Source organism: Sturnira hondurensis, unplaced genomic scaffold (assembly GCF_014824575.4).
Source record: "Sturnira hondurensis isolate 20B ecotype Veracruz unplaced genomic scaffold, ASM1482457v3 Scaffold0017436, whole genome shotgun sequence".
In the NCBI taxonomy this organism is placed as follows: Eukaryota; Metazoa; Chordata; class Mammalia; order Chiroptera; family Phyllostomidae; genus Sturnira; species Sturnira hondurensis.
In genome coordinates, this window is record NW_028090067.1 from 2,011,070 (window position 1) to 2,035,752 (window position 24,683).

At 51.6% G+C, this 24,683-nt stretch overlaps 2 protein-coding genes across 5 annotated transcripts in view; one reads left to right on the forward strand and one right to left on the reverse strand.

Moving 5' to 3' along the window:
- CLSTN3 (calsyntenin 3) overlaps positions 1–16,016 on the reverse strand; it is a 31,213-nt gene extending 15,197 nt beyond the window's left edge. The window contains exons 1-10 of one of the 4 annotated variants that reach the window (XM_037067920.1): positions 15,935–16,016; positions 8,145–8,267; positions 7,506–7,701; positions 5,741–5,949; positions 5,332–5,481; positions 4,929–5,114; positions 4,222–4,503; positions 3,340–3,452; positions 977–1,139; positions 311–367 (exon numbers count right to left, since the gene is read on the reverse strand). In XM_037067920.1, coding sequence (XP_036923815.1) covers positions 311–367; positions 977–1,139; positions 3,340–3,452; positions 4,222–4,503; positions 4,929–5,114; positions 5,332–5,481; positions 5,741–5,949; positions 7,506–7,701; positions 8,145–8,220 — 1,432 coding nt within the window. In that variant the 5' untranslated portion in view covers positions 8,221–8,267; positions 15,935–16,016. Of the gene's footprint in view, positions 1–310; positions 368–976; positions 1,140–3,339; positions 3,453–4,221; positions 4,504–4,928; positions 5,115–5,331; positions 5,482–5,740; positions 5,950–7,505; positions 7,702–8,144; positions 8,268–10,649; positions 10,803–10,897; positions 11,892–15,354; positions 15,378–15,934 lie in introns of those variants that run through there. The other 3 variants (XM_037067919.1, XM_037067918.1, XM_037067917.1) reach the window with 3 other exon arrangements.
- Positions 12,561–17,089, forward strand: RBP5 (retinol binding protein 5). Its single transcript, XM_037067921.1, has 4 exons — positions 12,561–12,776; positions 13,063–13,241; positions 15,437–15,538; positions 16,000–17,089. The coding sequence occupies exons 1-4, from the start codon at positions 12,704–12,706 to the stop codon at positions 16,051–16,053; spliced, it is 408 nt and encodes a 135-aa protein (XP_036923816.1). The 5' UTR covers positions 12,561–12,703; the 3' UTR covers positions 16,054–17,089.
- The last annotated feature ends 7,594 nt before the right edge of the window (positions 17,090–24,683 follow it).

Genomic DNA, 24,683 nt, shown 5'->3' on the forward strand with positions numbered 1-24,683 from the left:
ACATGTGTGAGCTTCACAGAGGCCCAGATCCTCCCTGCTGTGTGGTCCCCTCCGCCTCCTGCATCCCAGCAGGAGGACTCCTCCACTTCATTCTGAAGGCAGGAAGGGACACCCAGAATCCAGCCAAGCTCCACTTGGCCTTAATCATCAAGGAAACCCTGCCTTGCTGTAGTTCTCAGAAGCTCAACCCCCTGGAGGCGTGGGAAGCAGTAACTAACAAGGCTGGACAGGATTTGGTGTGGAAAAGGCAGCGCAGAACAGAAAGTTAAGGCGAGGACTCTCTCGTCTCCGGTGCTTCCACATCGAGTACCTTGTGTGGTGTCTGTACTGTTGTCTCCTCCCGTTTCCTTCTCCTTGCTCTTCTCCTCTGGAGGGGAAACAAAAACAGAGGCAGTGAGCTCGAGGTTCTGGGAACAGACTGACAGAGAGGAAGAAGAGGTCTCCCCACTCTGACCCGTGCTTGCAGGGCTTGCAATCTCTCGGGAGAGTCCCAGCCCTTCTTTGCATAACTCAATCTCTCGGGCCTCGGGCGTAGACAAACCCCCACGTATATTGCCGAGGAAACACAAGGGCTCTGGTAAGACGCCCACACTTCCAGAGGGAAGAGAAAATGAAAGAAGTAGCTTAAAAGTTGGAAGATCAATGACTCTCTGAAGGGTCACTGGCCTCCAGTGGCGGAAAGGGCTATGGGAATCATCGTCACTGGGATGGAACAAAGTGGAAACAGGTCAAAGTGACAGAAGGATTCTGGTGACACCTGAGAAGTTTGTCCCCGAAATTTGTCCCCGTCACAGGCGATAATGGGTTGAACAGGTGGGAGGTACAGGGGGGCCTGGTGTCCAGCGGAGATCCTCCTGAGTCTCCCTGCCCAACCGCACGGAGCCGCATGATGTCAGCTGCCCTTGGTCCTTCACTCTTCCTAAGTCACTGGAAACTCTGACCTTGAGCATCTTCACCAAGCAGCTCAGGGACTTACCAGTCCAGCAGGCCCCGATCATGAGAGCAGGTTCCCTTCGAGGTGGGTGGATGAGACCATTGTCATGGATGAGGGCAGGGTCAAAGGAGATGCCGTCAGCATAGAGTGTGACTGTGGGGAACTCCAGGTTCAAAGCGTAGTGGTGCCACTGGTCATCACAGACCTGGGGGGTAGGGCAGAGGCAAGACCCCCAGGTTACTAACACACAGCACTGCCCCTTCTCCTGGGAGCCAAGGGACAGTCCCTCAGATTCCTAGTTCTGTCCTCAGGGCTTACTAGCAAATTGTCGTGTACCCAACTCTACGAATAATGTCCTTGCACAAAATCTATCAAGTAACTAACCTACTACCTAACATTCCACTCTTCAGGTCAATCTTTAAAACTATACGCATTTTTAAGAGACGTAACACTATTTTGTGAATTAATTCTTCCCAAAATAATTCATGCTTGGAACATGCTGAGCTCTTTCCTACCTCAGGACCTTTGCATCTGCCTTCCCCTCTGCCTAAAACACCCTCTCCTCACAGCTATCTCCCACCTTACAGGGCTAAGCTTACATTTCCCCAGTCAGGCCTTCCCTGAACATCCAATACAAGGTGAGTTCCCCACTCTTTGCCTTCCCCTTCCCTCTACCTCAGTGCCTTACTTGTTCTTTCAGAGCATTTATCACAATTTATCATTTTCATAGGTCTGCTTACTTTCTAAAAATCTATCTCCAACTAAAATGTAAGTTTAATGAAGGCAAAGATTTTATTCTAGCTTATACTCCATTGCATCTCCAAAACCTACCAGAATAACAGGGATGTCATTTATATTTAACAAATATTTCTTGAGTAAATAAGGGTACATAAAAGAAAAATAGAGGGGGTAATGTCACCAATACTGGCAACAAGGGGCAAGGCCAAAAAGGAGCAGATGGCAGACTGTCTCTTTAAAGGAGAGCCACAAAAAGCAGAAGCGTTTGTAGACGGTCCTCAATTATCCAGTTCGCGGGTTTTCTAGACTCTTCGTTTCCCTGTCTCTTCCACTTTCTGCCTTTTTTCAGCCATTTGCTTTGTCAGCCATTCCACCAGGGATTTCAAGAAAAGTATGAGATGGAACCCCACTAGCCCCCACTCGCCCTTGTGGTTAGTGTGGAGAATGCAACTGTTGGCCTGAGAGAGGATTTGCCTTTTTTTTTTTTTGGTCCATTTTTATTTATCCCTCATAATCGCGGATAATAATGATGAGAATTAACATGTATAGAGCCCTTTTCAGTCTACTGTCATGTGCAGAATAATGACATTTAAGTCAACAACCGACCACATATATGAGGCTAAAATGGACCCGAAAAATTCCTGGCACCTAGTGACATCGTAGCCGCCATACTGTCACAGGGCAACACATTAGTCACATGTTTGTGGTGACGCTGGTGTAAACCAACCCATTGTACCACCGGTCATGTACAAGTAGAGCACCTACAAGTACATACAGTACATATTACTTGATAATGATAATAAACAACTGTGTTACGGATTTATGTATTTACCCTAACATGCTTTTTATCATTATTTCAGAATGCACTCTTTCTACCTATAAAAAATGTTTGCTATAAAGAAGCGAGAACTGTCATGCCAGCAGCAGCAGCCCCGCCCTCTCATGGGCACCCTGTGTCTTGACTGTGCCCTTTTCTCTTGTGCCTTATTTATGTCCCCTGCTGTGGTTCTGCTCGGCAGTGTGCTGTACAGTGGCCGGGAGCAGTGGGCTGTCCAGCGCAGCCTGGGTTTGTATAAGTGCGCCCTGTAAAGTTCGCACGGTGATGAAATTGCCTAACAACGAGTTTCTCAGAACATCCCAGTCGTTAGGTGGGATGACCATATAAAGATGACATCAATTAGTTCTACAACAACCCTGGAATATAGAATTCTTATTATCCCCATTTAATTGGTAAGTTAACTGAAGTTTAGACATATTAACCAAGCTTTCATGGCTAGTAAATGCCCCTGGCAGGGCTCAAACCCAATCTGTGTACCTGACAATTACTTATTTTCTCAGTGACAACATGCTGACTGCTTAAGAGTCACACGAATGTGCAGTTAAGGTTCTAGACCAGAAAGAGATGCGATAAAACAAGCAGGTGGGTTAGACGGTGGGTTAGGTTTGATGTTAGGAGTAATTTGGTCCTTATAATAGAGAAGTGCTTTCTGCAGGAGAGAAGCCTTGGAAATAGAAAATGAGAGAACCTGCAGGTATAATAGTGAGGAACAGAAAGTGAAGAATGAGAGAGAGGGCAGAGGGCAACCCAAAAACTTCCAGCCCCCACCCCAGGACCCTCCTTCCCACGAGTAAGTTACATCCACCCATCTTTCTGCTGTTGGCCTCACCTGCTCCAGCTTCCAGAGGAATTTGACTGGGCGGGCACTCTCAAGCAGAGGCCAGTAGAGGAAGGCAATTCTACAGCCATGGACCGTTAGTGAGTAGTGAGAGAAGCCATCCTCTGAGGGAAGAGGATGAAGATGGGGGTCAAACACAGGCGCAAGAACAGGTTCAAAGCACCAGGAGGGAGAGCGTGCTGGGGTTCTCTTTGTCCTCTCGTGAGCTCTCTCTCTCCTGCACTCACTAGTCTTCTCCCTCCATTGCGCACCCACGCACAGTCCAGTTCAGGTGATGAAACTAGAGCTTCTCTGGCACTCCGATTGGCTGAGAGAGGCACCAACCAGCCTGTCCCCACCCCAGATCGTTACTGGTCCTCTGGTTAATACAAACAACGCTGGTAACAATCCTTTTCAGGTTAAGAGAAATGACCTCAGGGAAGTGGCAGAAATGAAAAAGCAGATCAAGCCAAGCCCCTTCCCACCCACCCCACCCCTAAAAGGATGTGTCACTGTGTACTCAGTGATGGAGCCAACTAGCTCTTATAAGACAAAAATGAGGAGAAGGTGGAAGAGAAACACCACCACCCAGGCTTTCCCCTCACAATGGAAGGGCTTTAATGGAGTAGATTCAGGGGGCAGTCTACCGGTGGGAGGCAGGGGGGTGGGCAACTGCAAGTGAGAAGGGCAGTGAGCCACCCTGAGAGACGCAGGATCTCACCTGTGCTGGGAGTGAATCACAGAATTTCGGGGAGTATCAAACCTAGCACTGCTGCCTTACAAGTGAAGAGAGAGGAAGTGGCCCATTCACAGCCCCAGCCTGCACGGGGACAGAGGCAGGACAGGAAGCCACTCTCTCCCCGCTCCCAGAGCAGCGCCCCGGGGAAGGCTCACCGTTCTGCACAGTGTTACACACGATGGTTTCCTCTTCCTTCTTGCCCTTGTTGGGAGTTACACCATGCTTCATCCAGAAGGACAAGGTAAAGTGGTCACTGAGGCCGTCCTGGGACCCAGAGCCCAGCCCAGCTGTGCCACCCAGGGGCACCTGCACCGCTTGAGTGCCGTTGAACCAGTAGATAAGGCTGCTGTCCTGGCTGTAGTGCACCGAGAGTCCCGCTGTCCAGTTGGCATTGGGGCCAGGCATGGGCAACAGGTCCACCTCCCCAGTGGCAGCACCTGCAGGAACCCCAGAGGCACATGTGTCAGAGCTGAGTGGCAGCAGATGGGCAAGTGGGAGGCAGGCAGGGGAAGAGTGATGAGAAAAATCTGCAGTTCATCTCACCACCTCTTCCGGCCTCTCCAAGACAGAGCGGGATGGACCTCTCTCCTAGGAACTTCCCTCCCCTCCCTTCAACCCTCCTCTTTCCCTATCATTGTTCCTCAGTCTACCTGGTGACAGGCTTGTGCTGTAATTATGCATCTTGGCCAAGAATATATTTATCTGCTTTTCAGGCCACAAAAGCTATCTACATGCCACAACCCCTGTGAACATACACCCCTATAGATGGGCAAAAGAAGACATAAGGCAGGTTCTTAAGAAAGAGGCATGTAAAGGCTGGGTGGGAAGGGACAGGCCTGGGGGATCGGGGATGCACACCCACCGCAGAGTTTCCGCAGTGCCCGCTCGGAGTAGTTGTCTCTGTCGCAGCCCTTGGCCACGTGGCTGGTCTGCAGCTCTATGGTGGCCTGAATATTCCAGAGAGGTTCATCACAGGTCTCCAGGCGGATGCCAGGGAACAAAGCCAGGCTCCCGGCACCTGGTGCATATTCAATCCTTTTGTTCCAGCCTGCACGGGTGAGAGGGAGAGGGCAGTAGAGAGACAGAAAAGTAAGGCAGCCCCTCCTATCTATTCTGCTCTTGCCATTCCACAGACAGCCTCGGGCTCCCACAAAAATGGCCACCCAGGGTAGATGGCTACAAGCCTGCACCCAAACATGCCTCCCCTGACTCCTAGCCTGGCCTCCAACACTGTCAGTAGATGAGCACAGAGCAGGGCTCCTCACCTTGCCAGCTGGGTTTACAGGTGGGCTTCACCTGGATCTCCACCTGGGCGTCATCTGCTGCCCGCTTCTTCCCACAGTCATAAGCTGTCACCGTAAACTTGTAGAGCTTCTCACCGCTGTACTGCAGCTTCTCTGTGTTCTCAATGTTCCCTGGGGTGGGGATGGGGAGGACAGAGAAGGTCAGGAGCGCTAGAGAAAGCCTAGGGAGAAAGGGGGAGGGAGCACCCCAAGAGGGGGTGCTCTTGAGCTAATTAGGAAGCTGGGAAGAAGGTATCTGGGAGAAAAGGCTTCATTCAAATCTGGGAAAGAGGGTGTGGAACGAGAATCTGAAGGGCAGAGAAGTGGACAGCTCAGCCCTGCGTTGTCCTGAGAGATGTGGGCACACAAGGTGGGCAGGGCCTGGACTCACCATCATTGTCAATGAGGAAGGGGGTGTTGGGCGTAAGGATCTCATAGTAGCAGATCTGGCTGTACTGGGGGGAGCAGTCACCATCAATGGCTTCCACCCGCAGGATGCGGTCATACAGCTTCCCCTCAGTCACTGCAGCTCGGTACAGGCGCTCCACAAACACGGGGGCAAACTCGTTCACGTCGTTGACCCGCACGTGCACGGTCGCCCTGCACACGACAGAGCGGGAGGAGGGGAAAGGACAAGTCAGCTGGCCTCACACTAGAGACTCGGCAGAGGCAGAAATCCAGACAGGGAAGCAGAGCAGGAGGAAGGCAGTCTGTCCCTGAGCCTGTCCCTCAGTCTGTTCCTGATGCCAGTCCCCAGTCCCCAGGGCACCAGGCACCTCAAAGGAGTGGGCCCTCAAGGGAACTGTGCTAAGGATGGGATATCTGCTGGGAGGGGTAAGAATGACCCCAGGTCACACCAGCACTGATTTTGATGGCTTCTCTACAGAATGCTATAGGCTAGGGCTGCCAAGATGAGGGGTAAGACAGGATTTTGTGTCCAGCAGCAGTTCATTCCTTCACAACAGTCAGATCTGATGCCATAATTGAGGAAGATACAGAGTAAAAGCTAAGTTAAAAACCAAACCATAGGCCCTGGCCGGTGTGGCTCAGTGGATTGAGTGCTAGCCTGCAAACCAAAAGGTTACCAGTTCAATTCCCAGTCAGGGCACATGCCTGGATGCGGGCCAGGTCCCCAGTTGGGGGGCATGTGAGAGGCAACCAATAGATATATCTCTCACACATTGATTTTTCTCTGCCTCTCTTTCTCCCTCCCTTCCTCTCTCTCTAAAAGTAAATAAATAAAATCTTTTTTAAAAAAACCCATGGGAAAGGAAGAGGCTTTTGTACCAAAGCCGTAAGCCATCTGACATGAGTGGTACCCAGAAGACGAGCACTGCCTTCTGTGAGCTCGTGCACAGTGTGTGCATCAGCTGCAGCACCCCCTGCTCAGGGCAGGCACAGCTCAGGCTGAGCCCTCTGTGCTGAGCCCTGCCCCTAGCCAGGATCCAGGCCCCCAGGGCCCAGAGGCACAGGTCCTATCTCCAAATGGGAAACCGAGTCACAAAGAGCAGTTGCAGTTTATTTCCAGGGCTTCTTAGTGGCCCAGGAATCCCAATTGCCAAGCTTTGCCCATTCTCAAATGGGAAGTTGGCTGGGAACAGACAAAGGAGTCCCAGGCCCCAGGCTCCTTCATGCTGTAGCCAGCCACTGCCCACCCTCACCCAGAGTGCTGAGTATGTTATAAAGGTACAAGTGTGGTGCACGCTTAAGGCAGACTGGTGGGGCAGCAGGGAAGAACCTGGGCGTGCGCTGCGTGTGCTCCTCCCCTTCCTCTTTGTTCTCCTCATCATCATAACTCCCATGTATTAAGCCCTTTACCATATGTCAGGCACCGTAGTGCATGCTTTTTACACAAACCTGCTCCTTCTACTTCACAGCAACCTAAAGAAGTAGGTGTCATCGTTGCCCCCATTTTACAAATAGAGAAAAGCAGATACAGGAAGGCTGAGCAAGTTGCCCAAGGCCACAGGAGGCAGAGCCAGGAGTGGATCCCTCTAAGTTCTACTATATATTTCTGTCTGTCTCCTGTCCCTAGGCCCTGTAAACAGAGAGGGGAGGCATAGATATCCAGTGACTGCACACAGAGAGGACGCTGAGGGCCTTGGAAAGAGGGAAGAGGCCCTGCAGCAGGGGGCAGGGGACAAGGGCTTCCTCACTTGTGGGACTTCTTGGTGTTAGCTCCATCGGGGCCCTCGCCACAGTCGTAGGCCTGGATGGTGAAGGTGTGTTCCTTCTGGGCCTCACAGTCCACTGGCTCCTTGGCCCGGATCAGCCCTTCTCCTGTCGCCTTGTCCAGAATCACAGCCTCAAAGGGCACCCCAGACCCATGGAGCCGGAAGCCACAGATCTCACCTGGCCGAGGGGGTAGGGGAGGGTGAGGCTCCCGCACTATCTCCAGCATCTCCTTCCAGCCTCGGCCTCCCTGCCTTGGGCTCCCACTTCACCTCTTCTCCCAAACCCCTGCCCCTTATTTGTGCATGAGAAAGCACAGTCAGCAAGCATATAGCTCCAGCACCAGCTTTCCTGAGCAACAAGGAGGTGGCAGGCCTGAGATCTGGCAAAATCTGAATGCGTTTAACCCCTGCCTGCCCATGTCCTGTCTCACCACCTCTACTCAACCACCAGCTTCAAGGTAGCCCTTTCGGCTCCTTGAGTCTACTCTACCTTCCACTTCCCAAGGCTTCTTCCCTACTTCCTTATTGCCCCCCTTCCCAGGACATCCCCTCTCCTGCCCTGCTCTCTGCCAAGCACTTCTCTCTGTCCTACCCATCTTTCCATCCACCAACCCCAATCACCTGCATAGCGCAGGGGGGCGTCCTTGTCCAAGGCGAAGAGTGGTGGGTTCAGCAGGACTGTGTTGTCGTTCTCCATGACGATGCCCTGGTATTCTGCCTCGATCCATGGCTTGTGCTTGTTGGCTGACGCCCCAGGGAGAGGAAAGGAAGAACCTGTGAGTTGGCCCTCCACTCCCACACAACCCTCATTGACTTAGACAAACTCACACTCCAGTATCCCCAGTCTCTCCACACCCTGCAGAAGCACCTGCAGTGAAATAAAATGAGGACAAAAAATCAGCTATTAAAGGAGTCAGAGGAGCTCAGGGAGGCCACAGCCCTCTACTATGGCAAGATCGAAAGTTTCCATGGCAACAGCCTGGCCTGGAGAGTGGGGTCTCCTATCTCCCTCGGGAAACATGGTCAGAGAGTAGAAAACTTTCTTTAGGGACCTCAAGTACTAGAGACTGGAGATAAGGGATTCAGGAAACAATGGCAGACCATCAGAAGGCCCTGGAAAGGGCAAGGGATAGATTAAGGGAAGAGGGGAGGTTAGGAAAAGAAGATCTAAAAGTTTCCTGAGATTGTTTATCCTCTCCACCACCACCACCACAACCATCACTGCCACCCCATTTCAGTCCTGATCCCTTCACTCTGCACTTCCCCAGCCAAGCCCCAACCTCAGGCCGTTCTCCCGGAGGGAGGAGGAGGAAAGAGAGAAGAGAACATATATAGGACAGAAGGAGGGGGACAGAGAGGGACAGCGAGAGAGCAGAGGAATCGATGTCAAATAACTGGACCCAGCAGAGCCATCATCCTAAGGGATTATCAAGTTGGCCTAGAAACACGGCAGATCTCTCCCTGCTTCTCGGCCCCACAGTCAAGGGAACACACTCATAACCAACACATCTCTACGTCCCCCACCAAATCCCCCAAACCCACGCTCCCTGAACCCCACTTTTTATACAGACTCATAACTTAGTTCCAGTTCTTACCTACCCCACCCTGCTTCCCTTCACCCACCAGCCAGTTCTGGATGGATATGGGACACACTCAGCCTCCAGATTCCCCACCCCCCACCCCGTCTGCTACCAGACTTAGCTCCCCTGTGACTCCTGCCAGGACCAATCCCCACTAGCCTGGTAAGAGGCACAACATGCTCCCTTCCCTTCCCACATCACCCCCCAGCCCCGACCTCCATGGCCTGCTCTATAATCATGGTGAGCCCCAGGCTCCCAAGGCACACGCATGAGGGCCTGTCGGTGGGACATGGGCAAAGGAAGACACCATCCGACAGGATGTCACCAAGGGAAACTCATCCCCAGAATGTCGTGTTGAGCAAGAAACCCTGATTTCCACTTTTTCGTCCCACTCCACCCCAAAAAAGACTTATGGTATCTGAAAGTCTGCCCTTCTCTTGCTGATGACCGCCAACAGCCCCTTCTCTGGTGGCAGAGGAGAAAGCCGCAAGATGGTGCTCAGAAGGCAGCACAGGAAGTGGCAGGAGGCTACAAAGCCAGGCTGAGGCCAGGGCCTGAGGATGCAGGGGAGGTTCACCGCAAGGCCAGCGCTGGGAGCCCTCGCCGCCACTCACCCCTGACCCTGGTCCCCTCCTCTTGGCCACCGACTCCCTCCTGTGTCCACCTCCTTTCACCTACTCCAAGACTCCCGGTCTTTTCCTTCTTTGACTCTCCCTCGCCCTTTTTCTCATCCATTCTTCCTGATTTCCTTTTCATTCCTCTCTTTTTTCTGCCTCCACTTTTACCCTTTTCCAACCCCTTCTTGGCCCCCTCCCAGACCTCATCTCCCTTCTTCTTCTTTGCTTTCCCTCTCACCACTCATTTGGCTCCCTCCACATACCCACTTCTGCCCTTTCCTACCTTTCTCCACCTACCTGAGCCCTCTTCCCCCACCCCTTCCTCCCTCCCTCCCTCTTGGTCCCTCTCAGCCTCACCCAGCTGAATGTATCTGCTGTCTGCCAGAGAGGGCAGCTCTGGTAACCCACAGCCCAGCTGCATGCAGGCAGAAGGGTATGGATGCGGAGGAACACGCCAAAACATACGTGCCCCGAATTGCTGAGCTGCAGGGCAGAGTTTCTCCCCAGGATGGGATGGAGGTGAACCAGATGGCTCTGCCACACACTCTTAGTGCCGGCACACCTCAGGGAAAATGGAGAGCCACCCAGAGACGCGCATCGCCCCTCGGGGCAAGTCCTTCTGAGACCTGAGATGTCTTCAACAGAGAGAATTTGGGAGAGGGGGGGAGAGAAACCCCAGCATGGGAACAGGAACCAAATGGAAGCAGAAGCAGCACATGGGTAGAGATGGACCAGCCAGGAAGATGTGGCAAAGGGCTTGCGAAGGAAGGGAGAAGGTACAGGTCTGAGAAAACGGATGGGAAGGGGGATGGTGGGAAGAAGGACACCTGTCATGTGCCAGAGAGCATCAACAGCTCCTGCCCACCCCTGCCCCGCTTCATTCTGCCTGATACCCCTCTCCTAGGGCCCCCACCTCCCACTGCACTCACCTTTGTTACAGGAGCTGAAGGGAAGTAGGGAGGCCAGCAAGAGGGGCAGCAGCAGGAGGGTCATGGTACGGTGTGGTGTAGGGCAGGGCAGGGTCAGGCGATCACTCTCCCCTGCGAGCCTCCAGCCCCCTTACTGCACCTTGGGGGAGGGATGCAGGGGGGGGGGAAGATAGCAGGCAGCAGGGCAGAGACAGAAAGAAGCCTGCCACCCACACTAGTCCATAGAGCAGACCTGGGCAGACCCCAACCTGGGTGGTTGCGGTGGGGGACTTGCAGTGGCTTCTCTTTCGCTCTCCAGCCCCGCGTCCTAGCTCGCTCTCTCTGTCTCTCTCTCTCTCTCCCTCATTCCCACCCCATCCCCTCTACTGCAGGATGACGTAAGCACAGCCAGACGAAGACTGATGGGGCCACAGGCCAATCGGTTGACTGGAAGGGCCAGGTGCTGCAGGGAGGGAGAAAACCAATGCGCGGGGGAGCTGGGGCAGGAGAACGCGTTAGGGCTCTTTCCCGGGATCGCAATTTGCGGGAGCAAGGGAACTGCGGGGGCTGGGGAGGAAGCTGGAAAGCCATGGAGGGGGCGGGAAGTAAGACGGACACTGGGAGAATGGAGAAGCTAAAACCCCGGGGGTGGGGAAGGGAGACGTCACCGGAGACCTGAGAGAGGCGAGGAAAAGCAGTGCCCACGTCACCCCACCCCCAACTCTGCATTAACCTCTTTACACATCCCATTCCATCAGCAAGTCCCTGCTGCGTGCCTCCTGGGAACCGTGAAGTAAAGCCCACACTCGAAACCCGAGAGGTCCTAGCCTTTCAGTTCCCAGCCCCAACCAGGTCTCCCTAAGGAAACCATGGGGTGGTGGGACTGGAGAAAAAGTGCAATATTTATGCCCCCCCCCCCGCGCTCGCGCGCGCGCGCACACAAACACACACACACACACACCTGTGGAGGCAGTTCCACCACCAGGTGTAATTTTTCCCACTGCCTACTCTCCCTGGCTCTCTCTTCCCGAATTTCCCACCGTAAACCATGAACAATCAGCCCGGTTGATTCTAAGCCAGAGAAGTTGGTCGGTTTGAGAGGTGGGGAGAGTTGGGGGCGGGGCACTCAATAATTTAGCTACGCCTCCCCCCACCACGGAAATACAGTTAAGCATGGGCTGTCCAAGGTTTGGGACCTCAGGAGAAGGAAACCCATGGCTCCCAGCCAAAGAATGTAAAATCCTCCAGGAAGAATCGCCAACCAACCAAACTCCTCCCTCACCTTCGGCTCTCGACTTAGAACCCAGCACCCTATCAGGCTGCTGAGAGCCCCCTCTGTGCTCGGGAAGAGCAGCGTCTCCACCTCCTTCCTAACGGCCTCGTGGGACAGAGTCTGGAATGCAGCTCAGTGGAGCTGTCTGGAGGAGTTCTGGGAGCAGCGTTATCGGGTTTCTTCACTCTGGCTCTTGGTTGGTTGGCTGTCCTCCTTCTTCCCCCACCTTCAGCCCTCATAATTGTGGGAACCCTGACTCAGTCTCAGGATCTCAGGATATTGTTAGAACTCATCCCGGGGTGAGCCTGGAGGAACTCACACTCGCACAGCAAGACCGGCCCCTTTCCCAGGCGGCCCCACCTCCCCCGGGCTCTAGAAGGGTTCCCAAGCTTTCCAGAAATGGGCTGGAAGCCAAGCCGACCTTTGGAAAGGCTCAAGTCTTGGATGACTGAGGGCCCTAGATCCTGCTCCAGGTTCCTTCCTCAGGAAAAGCCAAGGTCAAGCACAACCTTGCCAAGTCCCTGCCCCTCCCTCAGACAGCAGACATCAGCCCAAACTCATCATGAGGGGAGGGAGGAAGTTTGATAGGAGCTCTTATTGCAACAGGGCCCCAGCTCTATAAAAACCCTGGTCAGCATAGACCTTTACACAAGCCCTCCTGTGTGTGGAAGCCTGCACACATCTCTGTGTGGAGGCCTGCCTGGAGTCCCCCAGCCCCACCTGCCAGGAAACCCCCCTCCCTCCTCACTCTGTCTTCTACATTCTCCTGACATCTTGATTTCCGTCTTGGCCAGCCTGGACAATGCCTCCCAACCTCACCGGCTACTATTGCTTTGTCTCGCAGAAGAACTTGGAAGATTACCTGCAAGCCCTAAGTAATGGCCCCACCCCTCTCAGACCCCCTTTTCTCCCTTTCCCCTCTCCCTTCCTGACTCTCCATCCCATTGAGAAGGGGGCATGCCAGGGTTGGACAGTGTGGAAAGGCTCAGGAGCTGACACCTAACTTGGGATCCATCTGTAGCCAGGAGCATTGCTGGGATGGAGTAAATCCACAGCTTGGACCCAGCTGAGGCAAAGCTCACAGCCCAAGGTGCTGCTGCAGGTGGGGGAACCCCTGGCTGGCTGGCTAAGAGGAGCCTGCCTAAGAGATAACCTCCACAGACATCAACCTGGCTCTGCGGAAGATAGCGCTGCTGCTCAAGCCTGACAAGGAGATTGACCATCAGGGCAACCACATGACAGTGAAGACCCTCAGCACCTTCCGCAACTATGTTGTAGAGTTCGAGGTGGGAGTGGAGTTTGAGGAGGACCTAAAGGTGGTGGATGGACGAAAATGCCAGGTACCTTTCCTCAGACTTGGGGGAGGGGGTGTGGGTGAGCAGATAGGCGCCTCTTAACAATTTGGGGCAAAGCAATGTTCCTTCTGTCCCTCCCCAGCCTTCCTCACCATACCATCCTCTGCAAACCCTCCTTTCTCACCTGGTGCCCAGAATTAGCCCTCAGTCTTCACCCTTCTCTAAACCACTCTGCCCACTGTAGACACAAGGACCTATCTAACATGTAAAAGTGACCGTCATTCCCTTGCTTGAACCCTTTCGATGTTAATCTGCTACATCCCATGTGACCTCACCCAGCCACAGCAGGAGAATGACCCCCACAGCAGGCTGTGGGGTCCCCAGGATAATGGACTCCTGGTGCTCCCCACTCCCACTCCCTCCCTGCCCAGCTCTTATCACCAGTCAAAAGGACAAAAAGAGCAGGTCACCCTGAAGCCCAGGAGCAAACATTTGCTTACCCTTTAGCCTTTGACCCTATTCATCACCACAGAGTCTTTTCCACTTTGCCTCTATAAATCCACTCTCCACTCTCTCTGCTTCTTGCATGTTCTTTTTGGTCTCCTTTGCAGACCCTAAGTTCCCCTAATAATCTCTTACACTGGGTTTTTCCTCAGTATTTTGTGCTTGACATTCTCTCTCTTGTCTGGACATCCATGGGCCCAATTATCTACACCCATGCCTTCAGCTACCATCTATAGGCTGCCCTTGGTGTGTATTTTCCAGCCAGAGCTACCTCCTGAGTTCCAGGGTCAAGTTTTTAACTGCCTGGAAAATGTTTACATCTGCATGTCCCAAGGTTAAACCCAAAGTCATTATCTTGCTACCTCAGCCTATTCCTGCTTTTATATTTCCTGTGTCCATTAATGCTAATAACTAACAGGACCAAAGAGCTGCAAGTTACAGTCAATATCTCATGACCCCTTACTTCCGGGCTCCCCCCCCACACACACACACACAAATGTGTTCACCACATCTAATTGGTCAAGAAGTCTTTATAACTTTTCTGCACCTTCCCACACATGAGCTACTAGCTATAGATAGCTATTAAACACTTGAAATGTAACTAATCCAAATTAAGACATACTATACATATAAAGTACACACTGGATTTTTAAGACAATACAAAAAAGAATGTAAAACACCTCAGAAATTTTTATAGTGATTACCTGCTAAAATTCTAATATTTTGGATAATTTAGGTTACATAAAATGTATTGTTAAAATTAATTTTACCTGTTGCTATTTACTTTTCTAACATAGCTACTAGAACTGGTTCAATTATGTTTAAGGCTTGCAGTGAAGGCCCATTATGTCTGCCACACACTGCTGTCCCACACGGCTCTCCTCTGTCCCTTCCCAGCCTCCCCCACCATACCATCCAATGCAGGCCTTCATTTCCCACCTGGTGCCTGAAATTAGCCCTCTCAGTGACAATGTGCTACTCTCCAGATGAAGTCCACAGGCTTTACACAGCCCACGAGGGTCCTCCCCACATATACTCTGGGTTAGAGCCCCTGAGAGTGGTTTGCCCTCTTTTCTTGCCTCTATGCTGTTACTTTCCTTGCTAAAAATTTCCCATGAGCTCCAATCTAATGAACTCCTTACTTCCTTGAAGATTCTGCTCTTCCTTGCTCACTCCCATCCTCGACAGTCTTGCCTGGTATCACAGATACCCGTTTGCTGCTCTATCTGATCAAGATTCTGAGCTCCTCACTCAGCAGGGGCTGTCTCATGGAAGGCTCAAGAAGTGTTGATTGGAATGCCCTGGCCCAACCAGCTCTGACTCAGGGAGATTGATCCTTCAGTCTCAGGGACACACCAGCTCTTCCTAAAACTCAGAAGGAGGAAGAGATTCCCTGGTGGGACTCCGAACTTATCTTTCTTGTTTCCCAAAGCTCCGCCAGGTCAACCAGAAGTATCCAGAGGACAAAATCTCCATTCTTCATCACCCACTCGCCAATTTCACCCTGGTTATTCTGCTCCATCTCTACTCTGCTCCACTATAGACAAACTGTGTGCTGCCCTCCACCCCCAGTGGCCTTCAGAAGTGGGGGATAGAAATCCTGAATCAGAGCAACTTTCTCACTCAGAATGAAAGGGCTGGAGCAAGACAGTACCTGCTGTGGTGTGAAGGGGGCAGCCCAGCCAGAGCTAGTGGGGCTGCCCCTCAGTCTTCCTTTATTCCTGCCTTGCCTATAGACCATAGTAACCTGGGAGGAGGAGCAGCTGGTCTGCGTGCAGAGAGGGGAGGTGCCCAACCGAGGCTGGAGGCACTGGCTGGAAGGAGAGAATTTGTACCTGGTAAGCTGGGTCAGGTCTGGAAAAGGGAACCCAAACAATTATGTCTAGGAGAGAGACCTCCAGCTAAGATTCATCCCTTTGCCCAAATCAGATAAGTCTGCTACTTTACCCCCTGCCCCCCTCTCCAAAGATAGCAACCAAGGAAGGGGAACACAAGCACTGGGAAGGGTAGAGAGAGGGTAAAATAGGGTCGCCAAGATGGGCCCTGGCTACAAGTCAAATGGATGTCATAAATTATAACTGGAGAGATAGAAACTTCACCATTTCCCATTCCCTGACCCAGCTCCCTTCCTTCCTCTAGGGTGACAAGTTGAGGGTCTGGAACAATGATACAATTCCTCATACATCAAATGCTCTAGTTGATTTATCCTGAAGGAGTAAATAGAGGTCAAAGACCCTGAGAAAGGAACTCCAGCTGGCAAGAATTTTCTTTCCCCTCATCATTCCTACTCTCTCCCCAGGAACTGACTGCAAGGGATGCTGTGTGCGAGCAGGTCTTCAGGAAGGTCAAGTAGCCGGAGAGGAGCTGAGGGCCACTCCAGACAGCACTGGTCCCCAGACTCCTCTTGCTTGTGCCCCTTCAAGCCCAGATTGTCCCAGGTCCTCAGTCCCTTTCTCAGGCCACTTCCCATCGCTCACCCCTCCCCATGTTAATCTATAACTTGCAGCCCCCAATGCCAAAGTCCTTTCTTTCCCACACTCTGCTGCCCAATAGTGACCTCATATCCAGTTCAAGGTCTGGCCTCGTGAATGAAAGAAACAGGTAAAGGGGAAAGGGCCCTTGAGAATAACCAATCTCAATTGTTTTTCATTCATTTGGCCTCTTATTTTCCATCTAAGAAAGAACTAAGCTTTGAGAATTTGGGAGTTAGTGGAAACCCTATCCTGGTGGATCTTTTGGAAAACTGCCTGGGATTCAAGAATTTAAATAGGAGCTAATGGTGGAGTCTTTTTGTCTATTTCCTTGTCCTTATTTTGGAAAAAAAACATCATATGCTCAACAGAACCATGCCCAAGGCACAGCCGCACCCACAAAGAGTTCAGTTTACCAACATCTGATTACATTATGGCTATCTTACATGCCATATACTTGCTTATACATACCTTATACTTTCATCCTACATACTAGGGGAAAAGGAGGTGATGAGGAAAGACCCTTTGTACAGTACTGGGGGAGGTTCTAAATAGTGACCTGACTTCCATGTCTGCTCTGAGAAAGACAGGCAGCAAGAAGGCCAGAAAAAAACTGAGAAAGGTATCAGACGGAAGATACAAGGCCAAAGGCTAGAAAGATGAGATTCATGAGGATGAGAAGGCAACAATAGGAAAAAGACCAACAGACCTGGCTATAAAGACCCTCTGCTTAAAGTCCAGCAAGACTGAGGATAAGGGGAGAACTAAGAACAGCAAGGCCCCTCCCATAGAATCCTAGAATCACTGCCCTGGCCCAGAAGGATGGGGCCTATTCAAGTTCAGGGCCAACTCTCAGCTCTGGCACCTCCCTACTTCCAGTGGCCTTGGTTCTTTCAAAATAAAAGTACTTTGGAACAAGAGTCAGAGAGAAGTGGACTCAGTGTGGGGTGTGGACACAGCCTGGCTGGGTTGCAGGGATGTGGGGCGGGATTGTGGGAAAGTCCTTGGCCTATGCTCATTAGATGAACACTTCTGCCCCCTCTTCCTGCAAGGAAAGCCCCCTACACATTCAGGACAGTAACTGGACTCTGGCCAAGAAGAACTAGGTTTGCAACACAGACTCTACCACACACCCTGCAATGCATTTGGAAAAGAGCAAGAAAAGAACTCAGAATGGAACTGAATAGCCTATTCCCTACCCAGCCTCTCTGCTGATGACCCCAGCAGAGTGGGGAGTGGAAAGCCCTCCTCTCAGACAGGCTGCCCAGCAGAACCTCTGAGGGCTGCTGGGCCCTACCTTGTCCACTTCCAAGGTAGAGAGAAGCTAGAGGACAATGCTCCATGTGTATTCATTCACCCACCACCTAAGTCACCAGGTCAACACATTGTCCCAGCCATTCTGAGTTCACAGTGCATGTCCAAGCCTCTCCCCGCAGGACTAGTCTCTCTTCATGACAGTTCAGTGCCCCTCACTGGAGACCTGCCAGGGGGCCTGACCCAGAAGCTTGGCGGCCTCCATGGCGACAGGCAGGCCCAAGTAAAAGAAGCCCCAATGCCCCAAAACTCTCATGACATGATCATCCACACTGCAGGTCCACATCCTCCACTAAACCCCACCCCTGCAGGAGTCAGAGGCCTAAAGACCCCCAGAGGAACACAAGCAACCAGGGGAGGATTGAGCAGTTTCCAAGGCATCTCCAAGGACCTGGGAGCCTGGACCTATTGAGAATTGTGAAGAGTTCTGGGTGCTGTTTCCCCTGTGAGCAGTAAGGAGCATATCTCACTGCAGTGGGAGCCAGAGACCCACCAAGTCATCCTCCCTCCTCCACCACCTTCTTGGATATTCCATTTCCCACTAGAAACATACATAAACTCACTCACTCATTCACTTACACACACACACAAATTCCCAACCTGCATACTCACCCTGACAAGACCCCTGATCTCATTCAAATCAAGTTGTTCCATTCATCCTCATACAGGAAAAAAAAAATAGTCGCCAGGGGCACTTGCACGTGAGTTAAAAAAAAAAGACAAAGGAGGAGGAAGCAGCCATAGATGGATGGATAGATCCCAAGGTGGGCCTCACCCCAGCCCTTCCAGGGGAACACAAAGCTATGGATCCCAGGATTGACTTTGATTTTTTTTAACCAGCCTTAGACCCCAGGGAAATGATCAGAAATCCAAGGTGTTTACTTCCATGTGAGACGAAATAACTGCACCCATCTAAGCTAGCCCCCATGCCAGGCCCCTACCCTACTCCCACTCCATCCAGCCAAGATAGCACTATATGGTTACCAACAACCTTCTAGCCTGAATGCCAAATGATCCTGTGAGCCAACCCAGGCACCTCTGCTCAGAAGAAACTGGCCAACAGTGGACAGGAGGACAAGATCAGGTGTGTTCAGGTCCTCTGAAGCAGAGGATCACATGCTGCCTAAGGACTCAGGCCCCATATTCTGGGAGAGAGCCCAAGAGAAGTCAGGACAGGCAGTCTAGCTTTGTTCTCCTCCCCAGTTGCTCCCCTCTCCCCTCGGCCCACATGCCCAGAGAGCTCAGGCAGAAGCAGGAAGTCCCTCAACCCTACAACACGAAGGCCATCCCAGCCAGGAGCCTGATCCTGGGGACCCTTTGAAGCCACTGCAAATCCTAAGATCCCAAGAAAGAACATAGGCCTGTCCATATTGATCCCTTTCCCCACTCAAATGTTATTTCCTCCCCAAGAGGCAAGAACTCCATAGGGTCTAGGCTTCAACACCCAAAGGTCAGTGACAGGCCAGCAGTTCCTGATGTGGTTGAGGGTGAAGATGGGGGGGGGGGCCTCCCCTGACGATGGCCTGATCCCGCCCACCCCACTCTGACCTTCTACAGGTGGTTCTTCCTCCTCTGGAGAGCACCGCTCCTGCCTAGCCCAGGGACCACCTCCAACACCCAGCTGACAGGGACATCTCTCCCAACTTCCCCCCACCATAATCCTCTCAATCATGACAGCACCCATGCCATCAAGGTCCCTGAGCACTGAGCTGGAGCCACCCCAAGGCTGTGTCATTATGGACAAGTGAGGATGGGGAAGACCTTGCAGGTACAGTAGGAAGTGAAAGGGCAAAGGGTCCCAATGGGCAAATCAATGGGTTCAGGGCAGGTCTCTGAGGTAGCTGACCTGGGTTTGCACAGAGGGCAGAAAGAAATAAAGATGGTAGCCAAGGCCTCTGAGGCCAGAGGTGTGAGCAATGGCCCTGCCTGGCCAAGGGCCAGAATCAGCACCCATCAGGCTCTCCCTCCTCTTTTCTTAAATCTCAGTCCCCAGAAGGTCTCTGGGCTGGCTCTGTGGGGCGTTGTGCTCCACACCAAATACCAACCCTCACCAGAAGCCATTTAGATTCCAGGGCCATGAGATGGAGCTGGCCTTCCACACTCACCCTTCTAGCAAGATCAAGGGTACCTCTGTCCTCTCAAGGACTTCCTGGCCCACCATCTCTCTCAGAATGAGACTCCTGCCTCCTCCCATCCACCCAGTCCAAGTCTCACTTGCCCCTCCCCCCACTTTTGTTCTGTCCACTAGGAAGAGGGGGAGCCCTAGCACCTTCTGTTCTGTCCCCAGTGGGTAGTGCCCAAGTTGAAGGTCACCAGCATAGCCAGGCTATTGGTTTCATGGATAAACCACTTGCCTCAGAGGCTCTACATGAACCTAAAATGGCACCATGATTGGGAGGGAGCGTTACATAATGGTCAGGTGACTATGTCCTGGTGTCCAAGTGCCATTTCACACAAGCAATTTGAGAATACACAAGACACTGACCTAGAGTAAATAAGCCACGTTTGCTGGTCATACAAGGCAATACCAAAGTTAGTCCTTCCCCTAGGAATTTTGTAAAGATTCCATGTCAAATCACTCAGCATTGCACCTGGAATAGAGTAAGCATTGGCAAAGATTAGCCATTTTTACTTTTATTATCTCCTACCTCTTACCTTGAAGATTGAAATTCCTGTAACTGGAAGCAAAGCCTTCTGTTCTGCAGTTGAAGATAAGGCACCACTGTCAATGCCCCTGAGGTCACACAGTAGCTTGTGTTTGTGCCAAAGTGTAAGTGATTGACACCAAAGATTGAAAGACGATAGAACCCTCACCTTGGCTGGCCAGGCAGGTAAAACATCTGGGGGGTGATGGGAATAAAAGGCCTTGTTGCCTCCCCACAAGGCTTTAGAACCAGAATCTCTCAATGCATCCCATACCCCCTACCCCCATAGACGAGTGGGCCACCCCGAAGAGTCCCTGTGTCAGCATGTTGATGGCTCGTGCCAGCCGGGCTGCAAGCTGCAGAGCAACAGCCGCTCTTGCCTTCCCACCAGTGAGAGAGGGAAGCTGATGGCAGGACAGCTGCCCAGCCCCAGGGCCACTGTGGAGTCAGCTCTACACAAAGCCCTCAGGCTCCACCATCACCCTTGGACTCCTTGCCCACAGTCTACACTGAAGCTACACTTTTCAAAGGGCTGGACCCCCACAGCAGGGGCCAGGTCCAGGCCCCAGACTCCTCCAGCCACCAGCTGCGGGTGCAGCCATTTTCCCTCCACCTCTCCTGGCTCCTTGCCCCTCTCCCCTATGGAAGCCAGCACCCTCCACCCTACCCTGGGTTTTATTTCTCATGCTTTCCTCTTGCCTGAGAGTCCTTCACCCTCTTCCCCCTGATGCCCTACAGCATATCTCCTGTCATCTTTCTACCCTAACCAAGCCCCAGCAATCCTTCCATTCGTGCCTCTGTTTGGACCACACCGGCCTTCCCCACCCGGGACATGAGCCTGGAGGCAGAGTCCTGCACACCTCTCTTCCATGAACAGTGTGTGGGGAGAGGCATGTGTATTGTCGGCATGGCTTTTCCATTCATTGTTCAAGAAAACTGCTTCAAGCCAGCACCTTCCTCCCCCTCTCTCTCTGCTTCACCCACATGACAATAGCCATGGATGAAGCACCTTCCTTGACTCAGGAAGGTGGGCAGAGCAGAGCCGAAAGCACTGCTTGAGGGGTCACTGTGACCTTGGGCAAAGGATTTCACCCTGTGTGACTTCGTTTCCTCACAGGACTGGCCCATTCTGCCTTGATGTCTATGAATGATCTACTCTCTTGCCTTCTACTCTCCTTCCCAGCTGTTTTCAAAAAACCCTGGCTCCCTGTCCTTGGCCCAGCTGTAAGGAAACTACTGTCCTGTTGAATGTAACTAAAGCTTACCCTGTGAGGTCCCTAATGAAGAGAGAGCCTCAAGATGGGAAGGAGCAGCTAGATCCCAAAGCACTCACTCCTCCTCGAGGTGGCTCCCACCAACACTGCCAGTTACCACCCCCCAACCCCCACCCCTTTCTTTCTGAGTAACACAGATGAGACAAGAATGCACTCTTTGAATAAAAATTTACTAGAGTCTTGGTGGAAAGAAGGGAACTGGAACACAGACTAATATACAAGTAGATCATCTGAAGTCCAAATGCAGCCCATGAACTCCTCATGTGGAAGGAAGGGATGAGCAGCACACAGCAGAGCTGCCTTGCTATTAGCAAGCAGAGCACACTGGCAGGATGTTGAAGGAGTCCTTGACTGAAGGACTGGACTTGAGGCTTGAAAGTCCACCCAAAGCCTCAGGGGTGGGAGATTTAGAACTGGAATCTCCAGCCTCTGAACTTGCCCTCTGGACAATCTGCTGGTGTGAGGCCCGGAACCCTAGATTCTATGAACTCACACTATGGTAAACCTCCCGGAGGTTAGAAAAGGCATTCTGTCTGCAGCTTCTCCTTCCTGCCCTGTCCCTCTCCCAACAGCTTCTTGGTCCTTTTTAACCCTTTCCTATCTTCCCAAAGCCCCACTCCTCTTGTGCTCTGTCTCCTGTAGGTCATTCTTTCATCTATGCAGTCCTGTTCCTTGATGGAGATGGGGGAGGGGACCTGCAGATCCTAAGATGGGGGAGGGGAGGGCCAGACTCCCAAAGGGCACTGTGGCTTCAGGTTAATGCATCTGAAATATGCCATACCTCGCAAAAAATAACATCCTGCGTTTATTGTACTAAAATAACATGTCTATTTCTGTGACCGCCAGCCTCCCAGATGACCCCGTGATCCCTGCTTTCTGGCATTCCCTCCTGTGTCACCAGTCCCCTTCCACAATGTATCAGGGTTGGTCCATGTCACCAACTGAATATGGCACAAGTGACCCTATGTCACCTCCAAGGCTAGATGATAAAACGTATTTTGGATTTTCTGTACAATGTTGTGCCTATAGCCAAAATACTGCATTATACACTTAAAACGTTTTTTAAAAGATATTTGAAGCCCTGGCTGGCATAGCTCAGTGGATTGAGTGCAGGCCTGTGAACCACACGATCACGGTTCAATTCCCAGTCAGGGCACATGCCTGGGTTACAGGCCAGTTCTCAGCAGGGGACTCATGAGAGGCATCCATACATTGATACTTCTCTCCTTCTCTCCTTCCTTTCCCCTCTAAAGATAAATAAATAAAATCTTTATAAAAAAAGATATTTGAGGCTCAGCCTTGCTGTGTCTTAAATTCCTATGGGGAAAGCCGGCTGCCATGTGATGTGGACAGGGAAGTGTCCCGTGAAGAGGTCCCCGTGTCAGGGACTTGAGGCCTCCTACTCACAACCGTACCAGTGACCCATCTCGGAAGCAGACCCTCTAGCCTTAGTCAAACCTTCAGGTGACCGCCACCAGGGCCAGCACCTTGAAGGAAGCTTCGTGAGAGACTCTTACCCAAAACCACTTGTCTAAGCTCTTCCGATCTCCTCAGAAAGTGTGTGAAATAACACATTTGTCATTTTAAAGTGCTAAGTGTGTGACTTGTGACACAACAGATAATGAACACATGTTCTCAACCTGGAATTTCATCACAAATGACCTTCATCCTAGCACCATAGCCTCAATTTTTGCCAAGCTAGGAAAAAAAATAAAAGAGGAATGGGTGACTCAGGGCAGGAAAAGCCTGACCAGCCACAAACTGGCGTGGCTCTGCACCCCTCCGTGGGCCCTTCCACGCAAGCCTCAAGCCCAGACACCCTCTGAGCACCCAGTACCAGGAGCCCGCATCTCAGCGTTGGCCCTTCCAGAAGTCTAAAGAGTGGTGTTCAGGGATAGGCAGGCTCCCCTTTCTTTCCTTGTAAGGTCAAAATGAAGGCTGTAGCAAACCCTCCCGGGTCTGCAACCCCCGCCCCCACTGGGTCCTTCTCCATGCAGGACAGCCAGTGGCAGCACCGGCAGACCTTTCAAAAATAAAAATCCAAACCCTGAAATATGTTTATGCACGTCCTACACTCAAGCCTACCCACTTCCTCTGCTTTCTCTCCATCCCCCCACTCTCACTTTCTGATGACTCCTCTCTCCCTGCTTCTGCCCTTTGCCCCTCCTCAGTTAATGAGAAACAAAATTCAATGGACGGGGTGAACTGAGTCAGCGGGACATCAGGTGTCTCCAGACACAAGCTCCCCAGGGTTGACAGGATCCTGCCTGGCCTAAGCTTGTATCCAGGGGCAAAAACTTCTTTAACTGAACGGGTTACAGATGCCACTGAAGCCAAGTCCAAGCGTCCTCCTCAGGATCCATGACCTCATCCTTTTTATCTAGTCTGTCTCAGAAGGAGCATCTGATCACAATTATAATTCCAAATACATATTTTATAAGTATTAAAGTGGTTTAATAACATTACAGAAATTTCCCTAAACAGGGAAACATTTTCAAAATCACCCACAGCCCTCTAATAAGTCAGTTATTTTAAAGATTTTATTTATTTATTTTTAGAGAGAGGGGTAAGGAAGGGAGAAAGAGAGAGAGAAACATCAATGTGTGGTTGCTTCTCTTGTGGCCCCCACTGGGGACCTGGCCTGCAACCCAGGCATGTGCCCCGACTGGGAATCGAACTGGCGACCCTTTGATTCGCAGCCCGCGCTCAATCCACTGAGCTACACCAGCCAGGGCAAGTCAGTTATTTTAGATTGTCCTCGCATTTTCTATTTTTGTGAAAATCGTGTACTTCCGGTCTTGTAGCTGTTTCCTTTATTTCCCTTGTTCAGTCCTCTCAACCTGTAACTGGGGACCCAGACACAGAGCAGGTGTGGACTTGGCTCTTTACTGGCTACATCAGCTGAGGGAAAGGGGAACAAAATAGACGATGGGAGGACTAGAAATAATGAGCTCATCGGGTTTGCCTGGGACTCGGCCCATTTTAGAAGCGGATGCCCCTGTCCCAGGAAACCCCTCAGCCTCAGAAAAACCAGGAAAATTCCTAAAAGCTCCCCCTTTCAGAAACAAGTCCCCCAAATTAAAACATTTCAGAGTTCAGAATTCCATTGTAATTTATCTATTCCTTTTACCTCTTTGCCTTTCGTTTTGAAAACTTTGTTTTTAGTGGTCACTCTAGGGCAGTTGTTCTTAAACTTTGCACCCTTAAAAAATCTTTGAGAGCCACAGAGAGCTTTTTTCAGAGTAGGTTGTATCTATTCGCATTCACCACATAAAAAAG

Excerpts from the sequence above, each read along its gene's own strand:
- RBP5 (XM_037067921.1), top strand. The coding sequence starts at position 12,704 with ATGCCTCCCAACCTCACCGGCTACTATTGCTTTGTCTCGCAGAAGAAC. Across the intron at positions 12,777-13,062 it reads AGATTACCTGCAAGCCCTAA|ACATCAACCTGGCTCTGCGG; the intron begins GTAATGGCCCCA and ends TAACCTCCACAG. Across the intron at positions 15,539-15,999 it reads AAGGAGAGAATTTGTACCTG|GAACTGACTGCAAGGGATGC; the intron begins GTAAGCTGGGTC and ends CTCTCTCCCCAG.